At 37.5% G+C, this 25,544-nt stretch overlaps 1 protein-coding gene across 4 annotated transcripts in view; it reads right to left on the bottom strand.

Annotated features, from left to right (window-relative positions):
- Nucleotides 1–1,443: 1,443 nt before the first annotated feature.
- The window catches only part of FNIP2 (folliculin interacting protein 2), a 50,656-nt gene continuing 26,555 nt past the window's right edge, over nucleotides 1,444–25,544 (bottom strand). For 2 of the 4 annotated variants that reach the window (XM_015625133.2, XM_015625132.3), the window contains exons 7-18: nucleotides 25,272–25,361; nucleotides 24,090–24,161; nucleotides 23,357–23,486; nucleotides 19,640–19,841; nucleotides 18,988–19,076; nucleotides 18,004–18,150; nucleotides 17,696–17,865; nucleotides 13,133–14,450; nucleotides 12,198–12,354; nucleotides 10,282–10,482; nucleotides 6,535–6,650; nucleotides 1,444–5,319 (exon numbers count right to left, since the gene is read on the bottom strand). In XM_015625133.2, the coding sequence (XP_015480619.1) occupies nucleotides 5,241–5,319; nucleotides 6,535–6,650; nucleotides 10,282–10,482; nucleotides 12,198–12,354; nucleotides 13,133–14,450; nucleotides 17,696–17,865; nucleotides 18,004–18,150; nucleotides 18,988–19,076; nucleotides 19,640–19,841; nucleotides 23,357–23,486; nucleotides 24,090–24,161; nucleotides 25,272–25,361 (2,771 nt within the window). In that variant the 3' untranslated portion in view covers nucleotides 1,444–5,240. The remainder of the gene's footprint in view (nucleotides 5,320–6,534; nucleotides 6,651–10,281; nucleotides 10,483–12,197; nucleotides 12,355–13,132; nucleotides 14,451–17,695; nucleotides 17,866–18,003; nucleotides 18,151–18,987; nucleotides 19,077–19,639; nucleotides 19,842–23,356; nucleotides 23,487–24,089; nucleotides 24,162–25,271; nucleotides 25,362–25,544) is intronic. The other 2 variants (XM_015625135.2, XM_015625134.3) reach the window with 1 other exon arrangement.

The following is a 25,544-nucleotide window of genomic DNA, read 5'->3' as shown; positions in this document are numbered from 1 at the left end:
TATTATTTCTATTCATATCTTCTGAACAAATCACGGAATCTGACTTTAGTTTGAAGATTTTTCAAATCTAGGTATTTTTTTCCTTTGCAGCTCTCAGTTTTAAAAGCTTTTTGACCACCCTCTCAGCCACACCACGTAAGTATCCACTAACACAGGTCTGCACCCTTTCCCAGTGCTTGGCTACTTTATGTCTGCTAGCCTCCACATCTCCCTCCTCCTAACCTGCCACCATCCCAAAGATTTGGATTCTGAGAGACTGGCTAAGTGCCCTTTAAAAAGAAATTCAACCAGCTAATATGATCAACAGCTTAATTACAATTGTTTTAAAGTAGTGAAATCAGAGCAGAGGAGTTTCACGGAGTCTTACAAGGCCTGGATGGAAAAACAGGTTGGCGAACTGCACAAATCACCAAGACAGCCCAACAGTTCACAAGTATCAAAAAGGTCAGGAACTAGAGCAGTCTCACTACGTTTCTGTTCCTAGCTGAGGTATCCCATCTCTTCACTAGCCCCTTTGAGCCAAAGTAAGCATATTAACCCAGCAGCATTTTGGTTCTTTAGCCAACACTCTTCACCTGCCTGTAAGGGACTCCAATGAGCAAGGCAGAGAATAAGCAGCTTGCAGATGCAGCTGGTATGACAGGAGGAAAAAACAGACAGGTAATTGGGTTTTCTCCTCACTATCATGTCCTCAAAGCCAAAGTTTCTGGGCTTTTTGTCTTACTTCCAATCCTTAGTAGCCTGAACAACAAGCATTTTAGTCTATAAGTAAGAAATGCTTAGACCCTACAAATCAGACTAACTCAGACCTGCTCAAAGAAGGGCAAATACAGTTGATCATCTCATTTTAATTCTCTTTTTATTTCTAAATAAGGATTTTCCAATAAGCTTCAGAATACTAAATGGAAAGTCAGGTCATGGAAGATCTGAGAAAAATCAAAGACCACTTTACTTGAAACTCAACCAGATCCAAAGGCACTAACCATTTCATAATCTAGGAGACATGAGGGGTCACTCACTCCAGTTCAGTTGGGCAATTTTAAAAACTGTATTTATTATGTAACAGCAATAATTTGTTAGATATAAAATAACCTGTTCTTCAGGTAGCTCAAATCCTTGTGGAAAGAACTAAGTACCAGCAAAACAAGTATGTGGAACCTCTGCATCACCTATTCCAACAGTCAGTCTTCATTTGCCACTATTTTTTGTCCATATTTTTCATACTGTAAGAGCTCTTGTTTACATGTAAATGGGGTAAAACTTCCAAGGATGACAACAGTGTTCAACAAAGTTCCAAATTTTGTGCAGCCTTCCTGTTAGACACTTCTTGTCAATTACTTTGCTAGTGGGCTATCTAATAATCTGTGCCCTGTGAGACCACAGCTACAACAAAACCAGCAATTTCAGAAGCTTTCAAAAGTAAGATACCAAATACCACTTCTGTTGATTTCAGAAAGTTTATTGCACCAAATGCCGCAAAGAAATTGACCAAAATGATAGCATACATAAACAACTATAAGAAAAAACCATGTAGTTTGACATTGGTATTCAGTCATTCCTAAAAAAGCCTATGTTCTCCAAACATGCAATAGCAACACACATTTTTCTACTATGAAAAACTTGCCATGTATGTCAAATTACCTCATTTGACCTCAACACCCCCCTCCCCCTCCCAAAAAAAACCTAAAAAAAAAAAAGAAAATAAAATATAAAAAAAAAAAAGGAAAATGTCTAGACTATATTCAGTAGTTCAGACCTGATTTTTATTTGGGTCCTTTTAACTGAAATAGAAGTTATACTTGAAGGGTAAGTGGTCATTTTGTGTAAACCTTATATACAGGAGTTTGATGCATCTGAAAAGAGGTTTTGAATTTACAAGTAAAGAGGCTTATAATACAGAGTGGGGAAAATCCATCTATAATTCTGGAGGATGCCATCAGAAATGTGAATTACAGGATCAGTGTCTATTAGTTTTTTGGGGGCAAAAGCAAGTTCTATAAATTAGTTCAGAGCGTACCAACTTAAATTAAAATGTTTAAATCTTGGTATTGTTTGGGATTAAAGAAGTAATTTCAATTAAATTTTATAATTTAGCAGTTCATTCCTCCCCTACGTTTAGTCTTGCCTGAAAATAGCATACATTCTTTAAATTTCAGTGTGTAAACTGCATTTATGTGGGATTTTGGACAGACTGTGCACTCCCACCTAACCAAGAAAGTATTTATTTAAGTTTACAAAAAACCTACATAATACTGATAAAAACAACTTTGGAATATTTGAAAATTAAGCTACATTATCAATTTTCAACACAGCTGTACATTCATATCACTTTTCATCCTATTAAAATAAAACAAGAAACATGCCCTAAAAATGTCTAAAAAACACATCTGTAAATACTTACTGCCCTGTCATGCCACACCAATTTACATAAACATCAAGATGCTACTGAAAACAAGTTAAAGACTTAGAGTCAAAAGAAAAAAAAAAAGCCCTAGAAAGTGGAATCCTGTCAACTGAGGTAGTACATTTGGTGGAGAAGGAAATATGTAATTAGCTTTCATTAGTCTAAAGCCTTTTAAAGGTAATAAAGATCTTTCATTTTGAATTTTCTTTCCCCCAAAACTAAAACTGTGAGAATAAAATAGTTCAATGTGTAATTTCTGAAGAGCAGCAAAATGTTAGAGAAAGCAGCAAGAACTATAAAGTCTTAGCCTGGGCTGAAGAAAATACAAGTGCTTTTGACCATCAGCTCACATGCCACCATGAAGTTAACTTATGTCTTGCCCAAAGGCAGATTTATTTATTTTTTTTTTCCAAACAGTTGATGTGGTAAAATCAGGTCTATTATCGATTATGGTATTAATCTTGAAATCACTGAATGTTTGCAGATCTCTGTCCTCTTTAGTAAACTCTGTGATAACAAAAGCACATCTTTATGTTAGCATATATGTCTTTGAATAACTTTCAGAGTCTGTTCAGATAAAAACCCCACTTTAAAAGAACTGGACTGACTTTTAATGATCTCAGCTACTATTTAAGAGTGACATGAAATAAAGTACATGAGGATTTCTATATACACTCAGAGAAGCAGTTTCATAGTCTTACACATGCACACACACATTCTCCATCAAGAGGGTAATTTAGGAATACATGACTTGCTCTATGGTTCTTACTTTGTTTTAACCTTGTGAAATAGAAAGTGGTATCTGCTAAAAGCCATATGCAGAGGTAACTTTACTTTCCAGCAGATAGGATTCACAGACCAGAGATATGAAAAGTTTGCTTTGCTATAAAGCAGGAGGAAAAAACCTGAACCATAGAAAGATTTTATCCTTTTTAGGCAGAATAGTAAGGAGAAGTATGAAAATGCAATAAAAGAAACATTTGGAATGTCAGGTCAGAAAACCAGCATAGAAGGAACAGCTTTAGAAGTGTTGTATCAGAATATTAAGTGGAAACAACCTCTTTTCACAGTAGGCCAGTCTACCTATTTCCCTCAAAAAGCAACACAAGGTTAATCAAGACCCCCATCACATTTAAACCATTCACAATAAGCACATTTCATTATTTCAAATCATTGAAAGTTTACTGTAGAAAAGTCCAAACATCAAGGTAGTAGGAAATAAAAACACTTTCAATAAAAGTGTGTCCCTTCAGTGTTAAAAATGTGTAACCACCAACAAGGAGAACTCACAACTGGTGACCAGGAGTTTCTTATTAGAATTCACTATTTTCAAGCAATTGTGTTGCCAAGAATTTGCTTGCAAGATGACAATTTCAGACATCATATTCAAGGTGGCTCACAACAGAACAGTCCAACATTGAGTTTTCCATTTAAGAATGTTTTGATCCTTTGTTCTCTCCTCAGTCTGGTCCATAGTTTCATATCCAGCTCAACAGTGCTTTATGCAAAAAAAGTATTTTTTACATTCATTTTAATCAACCACGTGAAAACAGTGAAGTACAAAATTTTATTTTGCTTTCTAGAAACACCAAAGGCCAGTATCAGCTTGTGGAGAAGTAGTTTCTGGTGTCAGAGTAGTTAACCTAGTAAGGAAAGGCACCTGGATGATAGTTCAAGATTTCTGTAGAATCAAAAAAGGGTAATTGCAAACATTCAGAATAATATCAAATATTGGGGTTTGCCCCCTACATTTCATTTTCCTTCAAACAACGTTCTTCTTTTATTCCTACTCAGAGTGACATCTTGTAGCTGGAAAAAAGCAATACTTTTGACTAAAGGTTTGGTAGGGGTTATTTGTTGTCTTGTATTTCCCCAATACGATTGTCTTCAGTTTGTGCCAATTGTTTGGTGTATGTGCACATGGACACATGCTCACAGCACTGGCATCGTTCACAAGTTTTTCAAATTCATACTCCTTGGTAGATAGCAATACTTGATGACACCAAACAAGTTTAGTTCCCAGGACCACAGTCATACAGCAAATCAACAGTTACTGAAGTTGCATCAGCAACAAATGTAAACTTGTAGCAGAAGTTCCATAAGGCTTTCCCACAAAATCCCTCCCTTGGAAGTCCATTCCATTCCACTTGTAGCCACGGGCCCATTTGAATGCCTCCTCATTAAAACAGAAGCAGCCACAGCTCTCAACCTCTTGTCCTTAAGAGGAGAAGTCACATCAACCTCATGCACACCTCCATTCCCATGACATTTGGCTGCTGAATTCAGGTTCCTTGTTCTGAGCCCATCACTTCTACTATACAAAATCATGTATGCTCTGCAAGAAAATCATGTCCCACCTAATACACTTTTGTATAGGAATGCTATATACAGAGTTTACAGCTCCTCCTCCTCCCCAGCAAAGAAACATACACCACACCACACTCACAAGCATAGTTTTGTAAAATCCATTCTAACCCACTTGTTCTTTTAACTGGTACTTCATGGTTTTGAGCAGCGTTTTGGATGGCAGCACCTGGTCTGCCACATAGTGTTAACTTTTGTCCTTTGAATAAAAATAAAATGCAAGGATGCAGTCTCTTGATTTATGTCAGAAGTGAGTTTGTAAGAAAAACCTGAATGCCTTTTTTGTTATGTAAACTGAAGTCCTCCGATAAAACATCCGGCTGAAATCAGAATCGGAAGGTGGTAGAATGTACAGTCATCACCTGCTTTCATCAGTGCTCCCCTTTACCAGTGTTTGGCACCTCTGTTCTTCATTCAACATTCCCATTTTCATAACTGTACTTTAAGGGAATGACTATCCTGAGAATTTAGTTTATAAGAGTATTTGAGCAACATATGGGGAATGAGTACTTGCTATAGCAGCCAACAAAGGCAAGTCATTGGATTCAATCCTAGAAATTAAAAAAAAAAGAGACAGACTTTAAAATAATATACAATCACTTTTTGCAAGAGAAATACAAAATGACACTTTTCATCCATTTTAAAGAAACTGGAAGTGTCTTGCTATTACTAAGTTCATTGTTTAATTATTATTTGCTGTCAATAATCATATAATTCCAGTAAAGGTAGGTAAATAATGCTTAAAACCTGTAAGTATGCTAGCAGTAAAATCAAAAGATAGCAGTATTACATTCTGTGCTATATAATCTTTCGTAGTTTAAATAAAAGATCTTTTATTTATTTGCTAAACCATAAGCCTTAGCTTATAGTCTTACCAGTGAGTAGGCACCAATAAGCCCAGTTTAACAAAGTACTAAGTATCAGCTTATGGAAGATTATGTATTTCAAGTTTTGACTACAACTCGGTTCACTACATAGTAGCACTTTCTTACCAAAAATGACCAAAAGCTGAAATTGTTATGCAATAACTGTTCAAGGAATGTCTCTCAAGTGCAATGGTCAGTTGCCAACCATTTCTAAATGTGAAGCTCCTCAGAGGCCAGGATGTATGTCATATTTATACATATTTAACATGAACACAGAGAAAAGTGCTTATTTAAGGGATTCACTATTTACAGCTACATTTCTGAATATGAAATCTTGAACAGTCTGGAAAAAGATAAATTAGATTTAATTTACAGTGCTAAAAAACATCTTGAGAAAGTGTATTTACTTCTTCCTCCTTTTGTGCTGTCAGCAGGCAGATCCCTAAAGGTTATATGCCAATCAATACTATTATTAGAAGACAGCTGCTGAACAGGACACCTGTTTATTTTTGAGACCATCTCATCCCTCAAGACACAAATGCACCCTTTTCATTCCAAAAATTCTGAAGTATTTGTTGGGATGAAGTTTCCATTAAGGATGTCACAACAGAAGAGAGTATATATGAATGCATGGAAAACTTCCTAATGATCAAAATCCAAACTTTCTTAATTCTGAATATTTAAAAATGACAAGTATTTTGTTGTTGCTGTATAAATGTCTCCTACTGATTTTGAGATAGCTCAGTAGAACCCTAATAAGTTTTTGCAACTTATTAGGCACATGAAGGAGGAGTGTTAAATATGAAGCAAATCCTCATGGAGAGCAAGACATCAGATGAAAAGGAAAAATAACTGCCCCAGCTTTTGCCATTGCTTAAGACTGATACCTGCAATACTCACCCCAATACAATTCCTAGTTCTTTTACATGTACTCTTGTATGTCCTCGCAGATATTCTGAAAGCATTTTGCTTTTGAGATACATCTCTTGCAGTCTATCCTCAAGATGCATTATGCACTGAAAATACAGACCAAAAACCTCAGAACAACTTTTGCAATTGCATACAAATATTACAGAAATGTAAGCACAGCACATCACTTTACCTGCTATCTTAGAAGATAAACTAAGTCTCCACTCCAAAATCTAGAAGAGGCAGTTGGATTTATTACAACTGTGCTATAAACATTAAAAAGTTACACTACCCCACAAAGAGGAAACCCCTCATAGAACTGGGGCATTCCAGCTCTCTTGGGCAGCAAGTTTGTTGCACAAACTGCACACCCCTATTTCCACTCAAGTCACTGCATTTCTGCTGACTTAAAGTTTTAATGACATTCAAAATGATTCAAGATATCTTAGTAAGCGTTAAGGCAGAATTCTTGGATCAAGATGTCTTTGTTACAAGTCAGTCCTATTTTCTGATAGATTTGGTTTAGACAACAGTTTCTAAAATTATCATTCTAGCTCTAAGGCTCTAGTGCCATTCAAGAAACTAAGACTCAAGATGTGGAAGACACCAGTACTTTACTCATCACAGAATTCTAACTCCTTTGCTGACTGCTTTCCTGTAGCAACTAAGTTACAAATCCATTTTAGGCATTTGTTTCCGTAATTCCTAAGTACTTCTAGTTTAAAATTGCTTAAACACTTGATGCCGATTGCCAAAAGGTAATAGTTCAAGTTGAAAGCTCAATCATTACACTTTTCTTCCAGTAGTGGAATGCTAGAAATGCATATTATTTTTAAGTACAGCCATGTGATTCATGGCAATTTCTCATATACCAGCTACAAGAGAGCAGATGAACTTGGCTTCAAGGAGAGAGAGAGGCTAGCTATTCTGGCAAGACAAGGTCAGCATGTCTTCACATTCTGAGTAGGTAGGAAGTCTTATCAGGTATTTTGTTCTAGGACAAAGGTACATTCAATTTGATTTACTCCTTTTCACAGGGATGACCACTTCAAAAAAATTAAATTAGTTTAGCTCTCTGAAATCAGGAAGCACATGCAGAACCTCATATTATCAAACATATAATCATCCAGCAGGCACAGACAGCAATTTGAAATAGTAGCAGCAAATATCTTCAGGTCATCATTCCATGCACTGGAGTTAAATGAAAGCCCTAAGTATTAGAAGTCAGACAGGGTGAGACCAGGTTTAATTAAAAAGCTAATGAGAAACAAAAGACTCAGGTTTCTATGTAGCCTAATATGTATTTTTCTGATCATCTGGACCAAGATGAAGATGTTTAATTATTCTTTCAATGAGCTAATATTGAGTCTTAATAATGGAAAATAAAGAAGCATTTTAAAAAACGTGCTACATGGTAGTAGAGGAAAATCACTGCCACCAGTAGAGGAAAGGCAGAAGGTTTTTGACAATAGTTTGATCAATTTGCTTCAAGCAGATTTTCACTCAACTAATTATAATCATAACACTTATGATTCTGGCCAAAAGGGAAGCAAGCACTCCAATCTTTTCCATAACAGGTAACCTTCATGCAAAAATCCTATGAGCACTTTCTCAGCAGTTCAGGAGGGCATGCAGCTGATTCACAAAGTAGCAGTTCAATCTGTTTCAATTCCAGTATTTGTGTTAAAGACTATGGATTTTTTTTTTTTTAAGTTATGAGGGAGGAAGTAAGAAAGAATCCCACATTATTTTAAAAGAAGGGTTGTTTACATCATATGATCTATTCCTTCTGAATACCAGCAAAGAATCAAAAGACATTTCTCTCCACAACTTGCTACATTAACCCATCTTGTTCAGTGTTTGCAAGTCTTTTTTTATATATCAGCTTCCTCTGCAGTTTCTCATTGACCAAGTGGAAAGGAAGGAAAGTAACTTCTAAAAATAGAAGAGAAGCTTAAACTAAGTTTAAAGGTGCAGGTAAAACTTTTGACATTTTGCTGAAATGCAGCAGCTGCAATCAGCACTTTCCTCTCACCAGGACATACTGCAAAGCTCTTTGCAGCACAACTACCAGTCTGAAGTGGTACAACAAAGATACCACCACTTGCCTTTCATCTGGACTCAAATTGGGTTCTTTTTTGTTGGTACCACAAAACCCCAAAAATACTTATTCATCTGATCAGTAGCTGCATGTAAAGAGACATGCACTCCTAAAGGAGACTTCAAACATACAGCATTGTGGTCACCTGAGATTGATGAGTACATCAATAAATATGTTTCTATCCAAATTTAAATCAATAGAAGTACTATTGTGAAAAAGTCACATCTCCTAGAGTTTAGGAACACTTTGCTTTCATGCACTGACATTGTTTCAGCAGAGTTGCAAAATTCCCTGACAGAGGGATCAAAAGGTCTCTAACACAAATTATGAAAAATTTACAAACTACTAGCACTATCATTTCACAGTTCCTTTTTGTAAGAAAAAGGAAATAAAAACCCCTGAAAAATCATTCTGCCTCCAGACATCTCCCAAACCACACAAACCATATAGAAACAGCATATAAAAATCTGAAGGTAACAATGGAAAAAAACACTTCAGTTGCAAAATCAACTACTCAGTTTAAAAATGCCAGGATTTAAGGTGTGTTTGTGCCAGTGTTCGGATACGATTTCAACCAAAGTTGCATATTTTTCAGTGCCCAGAAGAATCCAGAGAAAACACTCAAAAATGTACCCACATATTTTGCCTAGCACTTGACTTGAAGAACTTGGTGCAATCAATACCACCAATTTAAACCAAAGCAGTGCCAACCAATACTATTTAGAGCTGTTGGTGTTTAGCTCTATCTTCCTCTTCCATCTGCTGGTGCAGTCATTACACAGGATTCCTAGAGAATTTCTCAAGGCATCTGCTGAAGGACAAATCAATTCTGTTTATTAGAAAAGGGGTGACTACTGAAAAAACACTCCATCTCCCCTCACCAACAATCATGTGCTAAAAACTGAATTACAGTTATTGCAGTCAGACTTGTGGGTAATTTTGTTGTAATCAGCAAAACCAGCATTACTGATTTGCTCTGAGTAACTCCATTACAAATGAGGACAGGAAAGGATGCTGTGGGATAGGGAGTATGCAATGTGACAAAGTAACATTCTCTGCTGCAACCCACCCATTTCCAGGTGTCTCATCCCATCAATCCTATGGAGCCATCAGCAAAGCTACCCAAGACAGCACATGGTAACATTTATATAAAACAGAAGGGTCAAGTAAATAAACAGAGGCACAGTTAGTTGGAAGGGAGAGAGAAGAGGCATCCACTGCATGGGGTTGAATAGGAACTCCAAGAATAGCAAGTTATTTGCCAGAACCAGGATTTGGTAGATAGACACTTCAACAACTTTCAGAGTAGAAAAGTGTGGAACTTATACAAAAAATATAAAAAACAAATGTAAGAGTCTTAAACACATGAGGACCATGCTAAAATTGCTAAACAACTTAAGTTCTGGCACATGTATTTTGGAGTTGTTAACTTTAATCTGATCTATTTAATGTAAATTACAGTCAAACCAGTATCCAGTACTGGACTGTAGCATGGATTCTTTTCAGTATGTTGTAACAGCTCTGCATTTTATCAGGCATTAGTTCATTGATATTGCAACACAATGTACAGAACTCTGTTTGCTATTTGAGCTAAAACAATTTCCATTAGCTTCAGCCTTCAATAAAGTAATACTTACGAAGTCAGCTGGGACGTTGAGTTTGTAAAGCTGTAAAATAGACTGCAACAGACTGGATACTTGACTCGAAACCAGAACATCCTTGCCTAACTTCACACTGTCCATCATCTTTCTCTGGCTTGTAGCTACTTGTACATTCCATTTATCTGTGTCTGCAATAATGCAGACAGCTTCTGCTATGGGCTCATCTAGAACTGGATGCTGCAACAGAAACAAGATACAATTATGTGATACTTTCATATACATTTCCACAGTTCAGTTTGAGGTTCTTTTATTCACACTGATGTGGCAAATAAAGTGATTCAATGCATGTTTTTGTCCATTAGAAAACCAAATGACAAGGAATACCAACTTCAGTAACAAAATTTACATTCAGCAGCACTGGATCTGCCAATTTGATCGAGACATATAATTTTCATTAGTGCCTGAAAGTCACTCCTCCATTTTATTTTTCTTCATGTATTCCCCCTACCCTGAAGAGATTAATTTCTTTCAAAATGAAAAGTGTAATAATTACACTAATCCAGTGATAGTGAAAGTACATTCAATGTTTCAGAGATATGTGAGGGAATTTACTATGTACAATCAGGGAGGGTATATAACAGAATAGCTAGGGTTGGAAGGGACCTCTGGGGATCCTCTAATCCAACCCCTTGCCAAGGCAGTGTCCCCTAGAACAGGTGACAGAAGAACTAGTCCAGGCAGATTTTCAATGTCTCTAGAGAGGGAGACTCCACAACCTCCCTGGGCAGCTGGTTCCAGTGCTCTGTCACTCTCAACATAAACAAGTTCTTCCTCAGATGCTGAGGTGGAACTTCTTGTGTTTTAGTGTATGGCCATTGCTCCTTGTCCTGTTGCTGAGCACCACTCTCTTTACACCTGCCTTTAGAATATTTATATGCATGAATGAGATCCCATCTCAGTCTAGTCTCTTCTGAGAAGAGAAATGTTCTGAATCCCTAATGATCTTTGGGGCTCTCCACTGGACTCTCTCCAGTAGCTCCTCATCCTTCTTGACCTTCTTGACCTGTAGAGCTCAGGACTGGACACAGCACTCCAGATGTGGCCTCACCAGGGCTGAGGTGTGGGTTCACCTCCCTTGACCTGCTCTTGCTATGCACCCCAGGAGAGTATTGGCCTTCCTGGCAGCAAGAGCTTTGCAGGCTCATGGTCCACTTCTCATCCATCAAAGAAGAGCCAGCATCACATTAAACCAATCTGCTGTTGCTTAAAGAATATACAAACACACACATCACTTTCTGGATAGCACATGCAGTCATGCCAGCAGGATGATTCTTAATTGCTACAGAGAGAAGCTGCTGACAATTACTAGATAAGCATTTTAAATTGCATACCGAGGTCACACAGTTATTCCAGTGAAAGGTTAGTTATAAATTTTATAATTTAGGAGTACTTACAGTAGAGAAAGAACAGAGACAAGTTCTCAGCTATATACAAGTACCTTCTGTAGTCAGTCATTTCTGCTACAGACTAGTATCACACAGGCCTCAACAAGACTTTACCTCACCTGCAACACATGCCACTAAGTGGCAAAATTAGATGTTTCAACTTGCATGTAATTTTTCTGAAATACAGGTAATTTTGTCTGCTATTGTGATGGAAAAGAGAAGCAGCTCAAGGGATTTTTTTCCTTGTTTGTAACTTGAAGTTACAAACAATCTTCCTTGTGTTAATCTTTGAAGAGAAACCTTAAAAGTAATAAAGGAAAGCACATGATTCTTGCATGAACAGGTTTGCATATAGTGAATTAAGAGGTTACACCTTTCAAAAAGGAAGACATGACAGGTGTGGCTGTTCAGAACAGGTAAGTAAAGAAAGTAACCTACTGAAATAAACCACTTCTGCAGATTTCAGTAACATCACAACTCCTACTCTGACTCGGTACTTTAACTCACATGCATTGCATGAAGTAGATCCGCTAGTAGACACTGCTTGAGTTTTTCATCATTATTTATTCCATGCAGCACTAGATCAGGTATATACGTATGACAGTAACCACCCAGAAGTGATCTTCCAAAGTTTTTCACACATTGACTGCTGATGGTATTTGACCTGAAATTCAGAAACACAAAGCAGGTAAGATTCTTGCTTGACAAAATGCATTCAGATATTACATGAATGCAAAGTCATGCTTGCTTCTACTGCAAATATTAACCAATAGTTGTACTCCAAGTATACATAAATGTTAACACTGGTAAACATCTACTGGTGCTCTTTGAAACAAGAATTTTAAAAGCTGAAATTTAACAATGTATTGATTTCTTCAAACTTGTAAATATGAAAATTTATACGCACTAGACTTTGTGGGATGTCTGAGCTCCATACTCAGCAGCTTACAATTTTGAGTTTTCCTGAATTCTCATGCTTAAGGTAAGTCTAGAAACTGACCTTAAGCACCATCAAACTTCACGTGCACCTGTAACGCTCAATTTTCAAATAGCATGCCCATGTTTATTCCAAATCTGTATTTGAAATAACAACTATGTCCAATCTAAAAAGCTATCTTTTTAAGCAAAGTTTTGCTTGTCCTCAGATGTTTTATCTACATGTGTACATTAAATGTTTGTCAGTTTACATAAAAAGTTTGATCACCCTTTGTTAGGCATTTGAAGTATACCTTTGTCATAAAACTTTATTAAACCTGCTCTGTCTCTTACTTTCTTTTTGCAAAATCTGCTTACAGGAATTCTAACATCACTGTCTGCTACCAATTTGTTTGCAAGGAACTTAGTCAAGGTCCCAGAAGATTTCAGACTTGGAACTTTAAATAGCTCCAAAGTAGCTACAGCTTTTGACTCTGTTTAGCTCTAAATTAATCAGACTTCTTTACCTTGGCAAAGGGAGTTCCACTTCTGCAAATTCTTCAAGTCGTTTGTTGATGTTATCATGATGTACTTCATCAGGGATACAACAGTCACCTTCTTCATCACTAGCCCCAAGAGCACTGTCTGAACTCTCATTCCTTGGAATGTCCCCTTCAACTCTGAAGGAGGTTTTCCTTCCAGAATCCCCATAGGGGACATCTTTAGCACCTACTTTAGGGGAATCCTGTTTGACAGCAGAATCTGCTTCTACGCAGTCAGAAGAATAGTTCTCCAGATTGCCAGAGCATAAAGTTCTATTTTCTTTCATGTTTGGCAATTTTACAGTTTCTGTGTTATCCATGGGCAAAAGCAGTTCACTAGATATTGAGTTAATTAAATTAACTTCAGTTCCTTTACTTTCCATATGTTGGTTAAATATACTTTCCTTCTCCTCACATGATGGGATTTGTGCATAACAAACATCATGTTTACTGATGGGTATAAAGGCAGCTTCACAACTGTCTTCTTGATTCTGAGCAGCATCCACAGTCAGATTTGTGGAACTTGAGGCACAATGTATCACCTCTGGATTTTTAATTAATGCCTTCAGATTTTCTTCCATTTCTCTTCTATGAGTTTCTAAGTCTGACTCTGGTGATGCTGAACTTCCAATCTGAAAAGTGACCTTTTCTAACTGTGAACTCCTGTGGCCAGACCTTTCGGGACAAGGCAGGGCAGATGACCTACTAGAAAACTGCTTTTCCACTTTTCTCTCATTCTGGTTCTTTTTCTTCTTTACATCCATTACATCCTCTAATTTAGTTGATTCTTCAGAGTGGTAGGTTACGATTCCTGTATCAGTGACAGCTCTTTTCCTACCATCAGCTGCTCCTTTACAGAAACTGCTAGTTAGACAGTCAACAGATGTTTCAGAGGTCTGACTGGCCTTTCCTACTGTTTCCCTCTTTTCTTTTGAGGTGACTGGGACAGCCTGAGTGCCTTCTGGTTCATGCACCCACTCCGCAGTACTGGTGTTCTTACTTCCATCATTCTTTGGAGGTAGGATTGGAGGCACAAGAGCAGGTTCATTTTTAACAGTGACAACCACATAATCAGATTCCTCTACCTCTCCCTTTTCTAGTGCAGTTGTGATCTTGCTTCCATTTAGCACCTGCTCTCCTTCCCCAGCCTTCTCACTCCACGTCAGCTGATTTTCCTGCAGCTCAGAGCACCGGATGAAGTAAGTTAGAACATAGAGCAAGCGCTGCACCAACTCCTTGCGCTTTCCAACAATAACAGTTCGAGTCAATCTAACTGGAGAGCCTATGGCACCATAGAGATCACCTACACAGGAAGGGAAAAATTTCACAGGTTTATGTTGCATTGTAATATAACCTATACTGTTCAAATTAAACACATTTTGAAACAGCATTTACCATGGACTCAATTAGACAGTTAATTTCTTTCACAGTAAATTCATAAAAATCTTTAACAAAGAATAACAAAGGAAGTCCCCTAATGCTGCTTCTTACACCTGGCTTTTGTCAAGAAAGGTTTTTGTGAGGAATGAGCTGCTATTACTCATTTTCTTTCTGTTAAGAGACACTAAGATTTAATTTACACAATGCTTACAAGACATTATCACCTAGAAACAGACACAAGAGGGGGCATAGAAGAATGTAGATCAAACAAAACTCTGAAGCCAGCTATACTATTTTCTATTTTTCTACTAATTTTGTTTCACACCAAAGTCTCTGTTTCAGTGCAGTGACCTTTCTGTTAAACACAGGCATTTTTACATAGATAAAATCTTAATTACATTTTTCAGGACTAAGATATTTAAAAAAGAAAGAAAAGAATAAATATTAGCTTAATAAACGAGGTTCAGAAAAAAAAGGCACATAACTACCTTATTTAGCAAGGCATGTACTGTGTGGGAGCCAACCTCACTCATGTGAGCATTTAACTTTAGCAGGGGGCAGTGGAGAAGTAGGAAATCAAAATACAACTACAATATGAAAGGTAGGCACTACTATATTATCATCTGAGTCCACCCAAGAATGACTTATTTGCTATTTAAACTGAAGAACTGCTTTTTCAACAGAACTAAGGTCTTAAGTATCCTACTTTCCACATATTTCTTTGGGACAGTGGCAATTATCTTCCATTATTATTCCATTATAATCATCTATCAGCTAAAGGGCTCCTACTCCAGAGTTCTGGGAGAAGTAAACACAGCTAGCCAGTAAGGGACTGTTCACATGTCCTATTGGTCAAAGATCAGCTAGCTCAAGAAATATCTATTCCTAGGATGAGTTAACTCAGTTGTCTTCATATGACACCCATCAGAGAACACTCACTAAATTGTCTTTGCTTAACCAAACTATGGCTGATCTCACCAGCACATGGGAGACAGCCAGCCAGCAAAAGCTCAATTTTCTTCAGCTACTTGAAGTGTGGAAAGCAGGCTTCTCTACCTTTAGGCTTGGTCAGTTACCTGCTAATCTACCAGACTACTTTCAGGTGCTAAATCCTCCTTTTCTGAGCTGCTCAAATTCTGTTCTGGACAGAGCCTGCCATCAAGATTTTGTACTAGACTTCAAGAAGCAACACTATATCAAGAGTTATAAACAGAGCTTCCGAAAGGTTTCTTCTGAGGGCAAGGGGGCCTCTGGCTTCAACACTAAAACAGCAAAAAAACCCAAAAAAACCCACAAAGCACATTTACAATCAACCTCCTCCTTATTATACAGAACATAAAAGGAATAAGGATCCCAACTCCATTACTATAAAACAAGGATCAGTGTGACAGTAATTCCATGGCTCTCTTACTGTCTCCACTGCTAAGATCTGCCATTTCACATGATGCCAGTGATGCACTGGAGGGCCTCCTGGGTAGTGGCATCAGTGGTGCCAGCTTCCCTCAGTTAGGGCCACCCTTGCAACCAACCCCAGAGCCTAACAAGCCAGTAAATTCATTCCTCAGGAACCAAAAATGGGCTTTAGACTCATCAGTAATTCTCAAAGGCTGGTAAGCCACAAGGACAAGCAATTTAGAAATGAAATTAGAATATATTGCTTTACTTTTGAGTTAAGCACAGTTGCTATGGAAATCAGATTCAGGATTCGTGTTCATTTGCACAATTGGCTTTTATATAAATACTAATATGACAGTACAACAAGTCAAAATTGTGATCTTCAAAACATACTTGTTAATACCAATAGATCGAAGCTGATGTTTAAGAGACAGTATGTCCTCATGACAAAGTGACTTAAAATTGTATCAGTATGTAATTGCAATTGATATGTAACATGTAACGAAAACACAAGTCTGAAGGTGGAAAGACAGGTATAACAAAATCCTGTTTTCCCGATTTCTGTTTTTAAAGCATCAAGACTTGATTTTTTTTTTTTCCTCCTTCCTAAAGAAGAAGACCAGCAGAGGGCAACATCTCACTTTCATGATCAGTTTTTGCAACCACAACAGTAACAGCTTTTTGGGCTTTATAAGAATGAAACAAAATGAGGGAACATTTTGAGTTCAGGCACTGAGAACTTGGCAATACAAAAAGAGAAACAGACTCTTGACTAGTCACCAGTGGTGACTCCTGGGAGCGACCACAAGAGCCACTACCGAGCTTATGCCTCCAGTCCAGCTGGTTTTTATAACTGCAGGCCTGGCTCTGTCCTCAACACCACGAACACACTCCTAATTTCCATTTCAGTCTAACTTCTGCTATGTTTAAAAGACATCTTTAACCGGGAAACAATTCAGCTACATGGCCAAAGTAGTGAATAGTTTGTAGAGGTTACTGAGAGTAAGAAGCCTGAGACAATTAGGAAGAAACAGCACCAGCATCACAGAGTAAGTCACATCATTGCCGCAGTGTGCAGTGTGCCATTTTACATGGCAAGATAGCATATCAGCTAAACTGAAGGGCAGTCTGATGTCAGATTTTCACCTGCTGCCAAGAAGAGGAGGAATTTTCAAATATTTACTACTGACAGAATTACTTCCTTAGCTTTCATTCACCTACTCATTTGACATCAGCTATCTAGTCCCTTGTACCAAGGTAATTTACAAGCTATAAAATATTTGTCAGAGACCAGCCTGAGGCACAGAGCATAGAAAGAAAGTCTTGCCCCAAGCCCATTCCTGTAACAATAAGTGAATGGAGGTACTGCCAGCTGCCAGACTTTAATCTATTGCTCTGCTCTCTATCCTAGCTATGTGAGAAAAAGACAAAGGGAGGAAGGTAATTTCAATTACAAAGGGCCTCCAAGGCCCAGGTAACTCCTTTCAATCCAGTCTATTTTGTCTTCTTTCCCAAACTGCTCAGATCATTCACTTGCACTGTCTTAATACTTCTATAACAAGTTAGCCAGACGGTGTAACAGAGGATGTCAAGGAACAAGAATAAAAAGCAGGGTATGCAAAGAGGCCTCCAAATGCTCTGATTAATCAAGCAAAAGACAGCTATTGGTAGCAGGAAATGTGACCTGGATCACAAATAGCTCTTATCTAAAAGGAGTAGATACACAAAGGTGTTTGTTATAGAAAAATCTGAAGCTTTCCAAATCATACTGACCCAGCTGTGCCCAGAGAGGGTTATAGGGATGGGATTTTGCTAGCATGTTCACAGACTGGGATGTGCGCTTCTCAGAGAAGGCCTTGATGGGAGGATGGTCAACTGGCATCACTGTTGGGACCCAAGCCAGGTGATATGTCAGTACTGCAGTCAACAAAGCAGCAAAGAACCTAGGAGAAAAAAAGGGAAAAAAGCATGTCCAAAGTAACAGCAGCAAAACAACACCCCATTAATTGCTTTAACATATTCACATGCACTGGGAAGCACACAAGGTTTTTCTTAAGAAAAAGGGAGTGGGGGAAACTTACTGATTTTTGTTGATCTGTTCTATCAGAAACGTAAATTCTTTAAGAAAACGCTGGCATAGCTGATTCTTTTCTAGGGTGCTGGACATCATATTAAGCCACACAGGCTCTGCAATCCTTGGAACTGAATACAGATTCCAGATGGTAACTCTGCTCAAAGAAATTCCCAAGAAGTAAGTGTTAAAATGCATGTTTCAATTCTGCCAATAAATATAAGTAGTCCCTTTCCTCTTCTGTTGTCCAGATTTTAATTTGATTTTGTAAGATCTAGAAGACTAAAACTAGAAGAGTTTTTACTCTTCCAGTAATTACTAGTGTCCAGAACACTAGTCTAATTCACATCATCAGTAATTCAGTGTCTTCATATGAGTTACACATTTGGCTTCTCTTTTTTGCATTCCAATGTGAATTTTATTCAGAGAAACCATTCAGAAGTAAGTTTGAGGGGAAGAAGAACCATACTATTCATTGCACAGATTTGATTCTACATTCCAGATATTACAGAGACTCCATTCCATTAAAGCTTTCTCTCTCTCCTGGGCTGACTTTCTTAGCCTTTGACTACTCCTTCCTTTCTCAAGTACAGAAAAGAGAGCATTTGACTGCAACTTCCTTGCCAGTTACATTGTTCAGCATCTCTGGCTAGGAGTAGACACATCTATCTGCCTGAGTACATCAATCCACCTGACTGTACAGGCATCAGCAGAAGCCAGCTCTTGACGAGATGTTTAGACTTTAACTGACAATCCCAGAACACATGAGTGCAACAGAACTTTCATTCTCATTTGGAAAACAGCTGAGCTGGTTTTGCTGAAGTTTTCTGAAAACATTTACCCAATAACCAATGCAGAAAACTCATTCACGCTGACTTCGAGACTGTCTAAAATACAAGACCTTACATTCAGTTGCTTATAACTGAAAGTGACAAATATCTTTCATGGGGCATGAAAAGTGCTCTCCTTGTAATTCAGAATTCCATCAACTCACCTGAATTCTCCCAGGGCATCCATGACACGGCTGATATAAACCTGCACTCTCTGGCTGGATTCTGCTATTTTTCTACATGAGATCATGGCCTTGATTAAGAGTTAAAGACACAAAACAGCTGCTTAAAGGATTCACATTCTTCATCTTTTTCAACTTCATTAACATGTCAAAATAACTAAGATCTAGCCCCAATCCTATACAGCCACTCAGGACAGCAACAAATGCCAACCTCCCTCCACCTCATAGGAGACCAATCCCTAATACTGGACAAGGGGAGAGAACATTTCTGAGAGTGAAGAAGACAGAAACAAATATTTTGTGTCTCTCTTTTAGACACTGCATGAAAGGACAGAGTACCATCATTTCCACAGTCTCTGGGGAGTCAAGAAAACCTCTGAGTGAAATATGGCAAGAAGGAAAGAAAAACCACCCATAGCATAAAACTCTCCATTCCAATTCTGTCTAGAAAAGCAACTGCACCTCTTTCAGCAAATGCTGAGTTCCTACACTGGGCTCAAGCTCAAGACTGCATGTGTAAGGAGGGAGGCAAGCTTGAAACCACGCACCTTCTCCCACTCTTCATCTATCAGATTCTAGAATACTTCATTCTGATTGACATTTTTCTACATTATGCCAAATTAGTATTCTGTACCTTTTCTATTGCATATTTCAGCTTGTTCATGTGAGACTCAAAAAGAGGAAAGTGAGAGAAAAAGAAATCCTGGAAGTTTCTCTGTGCTTCTTCTTTTTCAGGCAGAGAAAAGATTATGCTGATTGCAATTTTTTTCCTCCGAACCATTGCAGGATTGGAGCTGCAGCTTTCATCAGCCATACTAAACATTTCTTCAGTGGACCTGTAAGACAGATTTGTTAGGACAGTTACCTGTGTACTGAGAGATAATCTGGCTTCTATCCATAGCTCTCTATATAGTGGAAGGTAATTCATTTGTAGGACTCCCTTGACTGACTACATAAGGCTTTGCTGTCACATGCTTCTGAACAAAGGATACCTGACATTTTGATGGATAAGTCCTATGCTAGTTCAAATAGGAAGAAGGCAATCCCCAGAGAGGCCTGGTGTGAACACTTTCCTCTGAAACAGGACTATTAGGTTCCCTCCTGGATTTATCTTTGAGGAAGATGAAGAAAAGGGGACAGAGATAAATCACACAAAATCATAACCAAAAATGGTTAAAGCTAGCTTTGGAGCTGTGAACTGCATCCAGCACTTGAGCTCCTCACTGGGTGTTCAGGAGCATATCTATGATACTCTTGAGTCTGAGCTCATGAGGGAAGTTGGGAAATATATAACCTATATTCATCTGCCATCTTAGGATGGATGTTTGCACTTAACCATACAAAATAAACCTTTCTATTTTAACTGAAAACAAAATGTCACCACTTAGTAATTACTGTGAAAACACAAATTTAATGCCTACAAATACATGTTCGCCCAGCTCAAAGTTGTGTAAACTTCAGCTTAGAAAGATTTGTTTTCTTCTTAAAACTATTAAAAAAATATCAGAAAGAAAAAAAACACCCACCCAGTGGCTATCTTACAACCATTATTATTTCCACAAGTTCTGTTTATTTCCTTGATAGTTCTGCCACATTTCTTTCAACAATTGTCTCTTCTCAATATTACACATAGGTAGCTACTAGGATCAATACTGCTCAATGTTTTGATTATCAGCCTAGCCTGTAGATCAAATCACACCTTCAGTGAGTTTGCAGATAATGTCAAATGGGGAAAAAGTGGTCAATCAAGTGGATGGTAGTGTCCAAAGAGGCTGTGGAATCTACATCCTTGGAGATTTTCAAGATTCAATCAAGAGTCAAGTTCTACAGCCACCTGATGTAAATTCCAAGCTTCTGCTTTGCACAGGCAACTGATTTGGATGAGATCCACAAGTCTCAGCCCAGCCTAAGTTTTACTGTGATTAAAGAAAAGAGTGGCAATTCCCTCACCCTTCTCTTCTCTAAATACTAGAGCAGCACTAGATATTGATACTGCTGGATTTACAAATTTTTTTTTTCTTGCTTAAAGAGTCTTGATCAATTTCACCAAAAAAACCTCCTTTTATATATATATAAAATATATATATTATAGATTACTACTTTAAGATATATATATTTTATATAATGTATACACATGTATATATATGTATATACATATATATGAATATACATATGTATATGGATTATAATGTATAAGTAAAACAGTATGGACAAAATGTCTGTTGGAAGGAACTTCAACTGAATAATGGGTTTTAATCTACTGAGAAACTATAGGAGAAGCTAAAATAGACAAAAAAGCCATGGAGACATTCTGAGCCTCAGCTCATCTGGAAATAGCTTGGTTTTACAAGTTTCTTTTAAGTTAAGACTGCAATACCAGTGAGTGGTAATTAAAAGCTTGAAGTCTTTTCATATCAGAATTATCCTGAAATGGAGTCTGTAGTATTTATAGAACACTATGAAGAAATTAACAAAAGGAAAAACTCAGGGCTAAGTATTCATTCTTAGACCATTCTAAAAATAAGTGGTTTACAGTTTAATTGGTTTGACAAAGTTAAATATACAAAAAATTCTCATCACAGAGGTATGAGTCCATGAACACAGGATAAAACACACAATTAAACCCCAGCAAAAAACAGCTTGTGGGAAAACAGAGCTCAAGACAAAAACATAACCTCATCTGAACTTCAGGAACTTGCATACAGAGACAAAAATTCCCAAGGAAGTTGGGAAAGGATGGTCAGTCAGCATCTAAGAAACATTACAAGCTTTTGTACTGCTTCCCAGGAACAGAAATTGAGGAATTTAGGTCTGAGAGAGAAGCCTTTTCAACAAAACTGCTAATCTAGATTGCTTGCCAATTGACTACATGGAGTTCCAACTAAACATTCCAATTTCTTTGAGCTATTGGCCTAAAACATCAGTCACAGAGACTGTAGAATCTTGGCTGTAACAGCCTAGGCTGCAAACTCTGTGGCAGAGAAGTATTCAGCCAGAAGCCTACTGTTTCTCTAGCAAGTAACCAGAAAACAAGTATCTGAAGAGGCTTTTTTTTTGCTTAGAAAGAATCCCAGTTCAAGAATAGTTCTAGACAGTGACTATAATAATGTGCTGTTTCCAGTATCTTTCCCCAGCACAGGTTCTCCAGCATGGGAAAAAAAAAACCAAAACCCTGCTCCTGACAGCATATAAGCAGCCCAAAGTGGCTACTTTCCTCTAAACAATATATAACTTTCAGAACACTTTGGAGAAATTTATGTATGTGAAAATTTGGCTACTTAAACTGGGCTGAAATGATCTTATTTATCCTAAATGTTTTAACCTTTTTTAAATGGACTGCCATCAATCTCATTTCTTTAGGAAACTGAACTAAAAAGTACTTCAGTTTACTCAAAGCAACCAGTTTATTCTCAACTACAAGTGTGATTTAGAAACCATGACTGCTACATTAGTACCATGGCACAATTCTTCATGTTAAAAATTATTTATTAAGAATATCTAGAAAAAAAGCTGGAAGTGTTGGTTGACACTAGGGAAAGAAGTCTTTTCAAATTAGGTTTAATTTTTATTTTTTACTGACTACATATTTTAACTGGCAGTTTTTATGCTTCTCTTAACTGAAAAGGGAGAGAGGCCAAATTGAACGAATTTCTTGTAGGTCTCCACTAATTCCATTCTGTTTCTGGGTACAGGTGAATGAGTAGAGAGGATAATCAAGAGCCATTTGCTATTTTGCAAATGATAAGGGAAGAATTTGCTTATTAGCTATGAAAAGTCTGCTGCATTCCATGCTTTGTTATGCCACTGAGCTACAAAAGCTAATAAAATTCCAAAACAAGCCAAGCTTTTTGATCACAGCTTTTCTTTCTTCCTGTTTTGGCAGAAGTCACATCAGGAACATCCTGTACCAGCCAAGAGAGTTGTTATGGGCTATTGCTCCAAAATTTCACTAACTGCTCACTAGTCAGACTTCATCATAGTGTAAAGTTATTATGGCAGCAGTGCTGTTACAGTCCCTTTCATCTCAACAGGATGCTCTGCTCCTTCAGAAACAGATTAATTTAATTTTCAGCATATGGCTTCATACATAGCCTATACATTCACACCATATAAATACATAGCCTGTGTATTCAATAATAGTAATTATGTACCAAATCAGGCTTTGAAGGTCACGTTCAGCCAAAACTTAATTTTTTTTATATTGGCAATCTTATATAACACACACAGAAGATAGACTGAGTTGAGAACATTTAATAATAAGATCTGTACTTTTAGAGAGAAGAGACTTATGCTCTGTTTAGCTTAAATTATTGCCAAACAGCTGTTGTAAGAAGAAAGGTGCTACACTCACCACCTTGGAATAATTCCATTCTCTAAACTGGTTGTCTGACTTCGGAGCCAGCGACGTTGGTAGCTGCTAGAAGATGATGATGAAGAGCTTGGAGATGGAAAAGGAGTAACCAGAAGACTGCTCAGAGATGCTATGAAGAAAGAAAGAAACCCCACAAATAATGAATAACGAAGAGTGCTGGTTCAATATTTTTCTTCATACCCTAACAATAATTTCTCACAAATATTGCTCTTGCTTGCTGATCTTTTTCACACAACTCACTTTGCAACAGGAGAGACAATTTTAAATACATGTTGCTGCTTGAGGACATTCATTTGCTATAAAGTAGGAGATTGTCCCTACTAATACATACTAAAATGTATTCTCATTTAAAGTGCTCTCTCCCAAGAGTTGTTGCACTCCCATTACAGAAGACAGGATGACTTCTGGTCATCATTTTCCTATTCATTGTAAAAAACAATTTCTCTTCATTTGTTCTACTAAAGGCTCCAACCAGTTCTTCCTCCAAATTACAAATTGGTTAAGAACCCAGAACATGGTGGCTGTAAACAAAGAATATATTTACAAATATTTTTGCATGAAGACTTGGGGCAAATGCAGAAAGCAAACCACCTAAGCAGATAAAAACAATTATGGATTTACAGGTCATGAGGTGTCTATATTTCAGGTGAATCACTACAGCAAAGAACTGTAACAATTACAAAAGCAGGCAAACAAGACAGACAGCAGATACCTGACCGAGCAATGCCACTGTCTCTGTCCTCATTTTGTCCTCTGCTAGGCATATCAACAGGTGTGCTGTGTGCTAAAACAAACAAAGAAGATCAATAAAAAATATTACATAATTCATCACGCTATCTGTCAGTATTTAAAAAAATGTTTAAGTTTAAAGGTCATACACCAAAAAAATCACATCCCGTACTGTTGCTCAAGATCAGCATGGAGTGAAGAGAGGTGGCAGCAAACAGTAGCCTATGGTGAATATCATGTTACTAGAGGAAGGTTATTTGCCCCAGTGTAAATGTAAAAATATCTTTAAGGAGCTTAAGAATATGAATATAGTCTGCATTATCAGAAATCAGATATACTTTGAAAGTGAGGGCTGGTGGTACCCTCATCTGTCACTCTTGAAAAACTCTGAGAGTGCAAGATTGTCCTTTAACACAGGTTAAGATCATAATGAAATAGTCTAGCACAAAGTCCACTAAAAGCTGCTGTTTCACTTCCTGATTTACTGCCCACAAAGTCTCACAGTAAGAAACATTGAGCCTATGTGACATTACATCGAAATGTTAGTAGTGCAGAGTTACTCAAATTGTACAGCATGCAAGATTTGCAAAGGCTATGAAGAAACTGCATTGGTATTTCAGTTCACATTTTTGCAATTAACAGAAGTAATTAGGCCTGAGATGTACCCACCTGCATGGATCATCATTCTGCCTGTAAAAGGAGACTTTATGCAGTTTAAAGTTTTGAGAATTAAATAAATTTATATTACTTAAGAAAAAAAAACCAAAAAACTTAAAGCCTCCTAAACTTAGCTCAAAAATTTTGAATGTCTGCCATAAAATTTAAAAAGTAGTAAGAGGTAAGAGAAGAAAAAGCTGTACACCAGCAAGACACCTGCATGTTAGCAAGAAACCAGCAATAAGCCAGGAAACATAAGTTCTCTAAGAAACATAAGGGCTATTTCATCTTTAAAAACACTGCATAAAAATATCTTTAAAATTGAACACAGTAATTTGCCATTTTTTCTGAAGACATATTTTTAAGCGTATGCCAGATACACCTGTTGTCACTATTCTAGCCCTCTGTTACTAGAGACTAATTATGCATGTCCTGCAAAGATTCAGAAGGAGCTGGATTTGTGTGTGCATATGGGTGGGTCACACTGTGGCTGGCATTCCACACAAACCTGCAAAGAAAGAAGCACTGCGGATGAGCCGGAGGGGACCTCCTTCAGACACACCCTGCAGCAGTTTGCTGCTACACAGCTGTAACACACCTAGGAAACAAAAGCAACGTAGAGAAAATGGAAAAAAAATGCAAAAAAAACCAAACCAGTGGGGGAAAAAAGACTAAACCAACACAAAAAAAACCAAGGTGGTGATGTACTGGGAAAAAAAGCCAAAACTGAATGAACAGATGGCCTCATGTTGTCAGAAAGACATAGAACCTGGAAATATTT

Source organism: Parus major, chromosome 4 (genome assembly GCF_001522545.3).
Source record: "Parus major isolate Abel chromosome 4, Parus_major1.1, whole genome shotgun sequence".
NCBI classification, from domain to species: domain Eukaryota; kingdom Metazoa; phylum Chordata; class Aves; order Passeriformes; family Paridae; genus Parus; species Parus major.
Note: the sequence above shows the minus strand (reverse complement) of the source record. Positions and strands in the feature narration are given on the sequence as shown.